We start from the raw sequence: 4,527 nt of genomic DNA, 5'->3' as shown, positions 1-4,527 counted from the left end.
ATTACTCAAGTATGGTAATTAAAGGAAAAATTTAAAGAAAAATTTTTAATAATTATCTGTTAAAAATTATTTATTTAAGAAACTCTGATTAGCTTAGATATAGTTTTGCCTGAACTTTATTTCTTATCAAACAGATCTGTTATAATTATAAAATTCTTAAACCTAGGAATTCTTAACCTTGGACAACTATACCTGTTGTACTTTAATCATTAGTTTAGCTTGTTATACACTTAAAAAAATATTTTTACAGATTGATTTTGATAAAAAGTAACAATGGCAGAAATCTATCAAGATTTTTTCAGTATTAAGGTTTGTGGTATTTTTTTATAATGTTAAGAATAAAATTTAAATTTTCTTAGTTCATAAAAAGTTTTTTTCTTAACTAATATTGTTATTTTTGATATATTTAAATGATGTATATTTTAAATTAAGCAGCATCAATTTAAAACATCAGAAAAAGTTCAAAAACAAATGAAAATGATTATTAAAGTTTATTATTCTAAAACTGTAACTCTTTGTAACAGCAAGTCGAAGACAAAATGTTCGAGCGAGTCTCAAGGATCCACTGCGAATCTGAAGCTCACGAAATGCAACTCATGATTGATATCAACACTCAGGTTATTTGTAAAAGTTTTTGGTCATATTGGCTTATTGGCATATTTAAAAACATTTTTTAAATAGTGTTTAAGCCTTATTCAAAACAACAAACATAAAACTTAAATGACACCAACAACCAAGTTAGTAATTTAAAAAAGTTTATTTTTGTTTTAATTTTTTTTTTTTACGTTTTCTAAAAATATAATGCTTATCAAGTACTTACAGTCTTAAAATCTATTAGTTATTTAGTAAATAAAATGCGAAAACTATTTTTTCATATAAGTAAATTAAAAGTAAAAAAGGTAACGTGCTTAATATAAAGTAGAAAAGGTATAACTTGAATACAAAAGTTTAAACTGAACAAACACACATACCCGTAGTATATTTAAGATATTTTCTAACTTTAAGTATTAAGCAATTAATCTATTTTAAATCTAAACTAATATTATTACAAATTTTAAGTTATTTGAAGCAAAATTTTAATATGAACACAAGCTTTTAAAACCATTGAAAAATTAAAGTAAATTCAAGTGGTTGTGTTAATAAAAATTGGAAACTAGTTTTGTGTAGAACTGGCAACATAAGATTGAAAAAGTAAAGTTAATAATTTATAATTAAACAAACAGATATACCCAATGGCACTAAACGAGAAGTTCCGCTTCCTCATGGCTTCCTCTCTGACTGAGGACGAAAGCGAAGATACGGACAAATACGACCCTAGGTGGGAAAAACTGCTTCTTTGTTGTATGCATAAATAGTCATATTAATTAACATTAAACTTTTTATAGGTGGCAGGAAAAACCTTCGCTGGCCGACGATTACGATTACGTCACGAACGGAAAGGTGTGAATGTTTATCTATGTATATATATATCTAGTTTAATGTTTTCTTTAGTTTAAGATTTTGCAACAAGCTTGAAGCAAAACTGAAAAGTTGTTTAGTTGCTGTTTGTGCCTAGCTAGTGTTTTGAATGTGGCTATAGATAAATTTTGTCTAAGACTGCATCTTTTCAGTTAAGAACTATAGTTTTTACTTCATTCAGTATAAACATTCTATATTATTATGCTATTATTTTATTTAAATTTGTGCCATTTCGTCTACAACTCATTATAGTTACCAATTTAAATATCTTACTTTAGCTTTAATTGTTAAAATTTAAAATTTTTCGTTTTCAAATCTCGTTAGAATAATTCATTTGTTTAAATGTAAGTTTTTTTTAACCGTTATATTTAGTATTGCACTAATATTAAATTTTCTTTTTTGTTTTAGTTAACTGCAAGTTTTTCAGCACAAAACCGCTGTACGGATAAATTTTAATATTAACAAATTATCAGCATAACTTATTTATTCTAATATTAAATTTGGTTTACATTAAATCTTGAGTTATTCCTTACTTTTTAAAGTTTTCAAAATCAAGACACAGCTGTTTATAAAATATATATATAAGAAAAAACAAAAACAGTTTTTAGCAATTAAAAAAACTGCATGTTCTGAATTCTGCAATACACCCATTTCAAAACAGTTTTTTTTACTCAGAATTTTCTAATTTATATTCGTAATCAGGTGTACAGACTGGAAAGTACTGACGAGTTAAACGAAAACTCGAGCATGTCGGCTTACGCTTCATTCGGAGGACTCCTGATGAGACTCCAAGGAGACAAGAACCACCTGGCGAAGTTGAACATGGGACAGAATATCTACGTGCTTATCAAGAAGATCGCTTACTAAATTGTTTGTTTTTAGGAATAACATCGTTTTTTTTTAGGAAATAAACTTCAGTGGTATTGTTAGAACATTATTTTCTAAGTTAAGTCTTTACATTAATGATTTAGCCTTAGTAAAGTAGGGTAGTAAAATTTAAAAGTTAATATATTAACGCTGTCGATAAAACTTAATAAAAACATTAGCAAATGTCCTTTACGCGCAGCAGTTTTTGCTAAGACTATACCAACAGAAAGTATTAAAAACTGTGCCATTGTTGTCATTGATTTTACGTTAAAATGCATTAATACCCAGGCTCGTTAACGCTACAATGTTTCAAGTACAGTTATGAAACAAAGTTATACTATTTTAGCTACAGTTTTAATTGTTTAAAAGCTCACAAAACTTTTTAGTTTATTGATATACAATGTGGTAAACTTTGTTGTAGAAATTTGGCAAACTACAATCCGCCAAGCTATACAACATTTACGCACACAAAGGCTTCTGTTATCATTGCTGTATTTAGTTATAAAGTGCCACCGACTACTATTTAAAAAAAAATTAATAAAGTGTAAAAAAATTAATTTATTTAACATTTTTAGCGACATTGTTTTGTCATTAAAATAAATAAAATTAATATAAGTAATATGAATCAATTATCATGATTTTATTTGAAAAAAAAACCTTATGAAGTTTAAAATTTACCATTATAATAAATCCAAAACTTTTGGACTCGGTAGATCACTAAATTTTTTTTACAGTTTTTTAACTCTAGTTACTGTTTTAAAACAGTACATGTTGTAAGTGTTTTTTATAATGTAAAAAATTCCTGTAGCTAACATTTTAAAGCCCTTTCTTGAGAAATTTTGGCTCACCAAGTAAAGAGATTATTCTATTCAATTGTAGGGCTTGAAATAAAAATCGAAAAATTTTCTTAGTTATTACAAGTATAAAATTGTTTATATTTTCGATAGTTTCACACTTAAAATAAGTTATATGAAAATTATTGTCAACTTAAAGCTCACTTACTATTAACTACATTTTTATTTAAGCAATGTTTACTTTAAAAATTACCTAGAAGAATAAAGAAAGCTACATATAGCTTATTATTTGTTTTAGTTGTTATATTGATTTTGAAACTTAACTAAAACTTAGAATTTACCATTAATTTAATCTTGATATTAAAATTTAATTTATTTGTATTTCAGTAAAAAAAAAATGTTTTTATTTTATTGGAATCAATAGGACCAAAACAATCGTGGAAAGATATCCATTGAAGGAAAAACTTGACTACCTTAGTGCAATAACTAGGAATTATAAATTTTAATGTTGTGATAAAATATGCACTTCTAAATCTTAGTTACCTTGTTTTGTAAAATTTCAGGAGATTAGAATAGCATATATATTTATCAAAAAAAATTTTAATCATAAACTAAACAGGTTTTTTATCTTTATAAGACCTAAAATGAATAGTGTAATATTAGTAAAAAAAATATATGAAACAAAAACCGATGAAAACGAGTAATGTAATATTAACATGTAAACAAAATTTAGAATTATTCCACTTTAAAACGATCAATAAAAGTTTACCATTTACTAAGAAAACAATTTAATCTATTAAGACTATTAGGAACGAAAGTGTTACACTAAGTATAGTAACATGCCTATAAAATTATGCTATAGATATACGTTTATAAATTTAGTCTGCGCTATGTTACTATTACTTAATCAAATAAATTGCCTCTTAACATTTGATAAGTTGAATAGAGAAAAGTGGGCAAATCAAAATAAAATGTAGCACAGTTTAAAAATTAGATCTAGACTTAAATTACACAAGAATGGTCAATTAAGTGTTTTTATTGCATAAAAAATTATTATAGTGCTTTAAATATTAGGCAATGATTTTAAAAATGAAAGTAAAATAGATTAAAAGTTTACTGTTTATATAGAGATACAATGTATTTTACATAAAACGTTACGACATCGTAATTTACATTAAAATATATAATAAAAAGTTCCTATAGAAAACGACTACTATAACGACATTTAACTTATTGAACATACATACGTACAAATGTATTTTAACTTAAAACAACTAAACTTTTGATGTCCCTGAAACCTTAAATGAATCGAATAAAACAAAACCGCAAACATTCCCCCTTGTAATTGCCGCATTAGATTCTATGTCCGTTGCGTAATAATTATTTCACCCTTGACCTGATTTATACT

General features: G+C 25.5%; 1 protein-coding gene across 1 annotated transcript; it reads left to right on the top strand.

Moving 5' to 3' along the window:
* Window positions 1-273: 273 nt before the first annotated feature.
* On the top strand, window positions 274-2,325 carry LOC145833173 (DNA-directed RNA polymerases I, II, and III subunit RPABC3-like). Its single transcript, XM_082940370.1, has 5 exons — window positions 274-309; window positions 525-617; window positions 1,224-1,318; window positions 1,386-1,440; window positions 2,161-2,325. The coding sequence occupies exons 1-5, from the start codon at window positions 274-276 to the stop codon at window positions 2,323-2,325; spliced, it is 444 nt and encodes a 147-aa protein (XP_082796496.1).
* Window positions 2,326-4,527: the final 2,202 nt, after the last annotated feature.

Source organism: Thalia democratica, chromosome 4 (assembly GCF_965202585.1).
Source record: "Thalia democratica chromosome 4, ktThaDemo2.hap1.1, whole genome shotgun sequence".
Lineage (NCBI taxonomy): Eukaryota > Metazoa > Chordata > Thaliacea > Salpida > Salpidae > Thalia > Thalia democratica.
The sequence above is the reverse complement of the archived record's forward strand: the minus strand, read 5'-3'. Positions and strand labels throughout refer to the sequence as shown.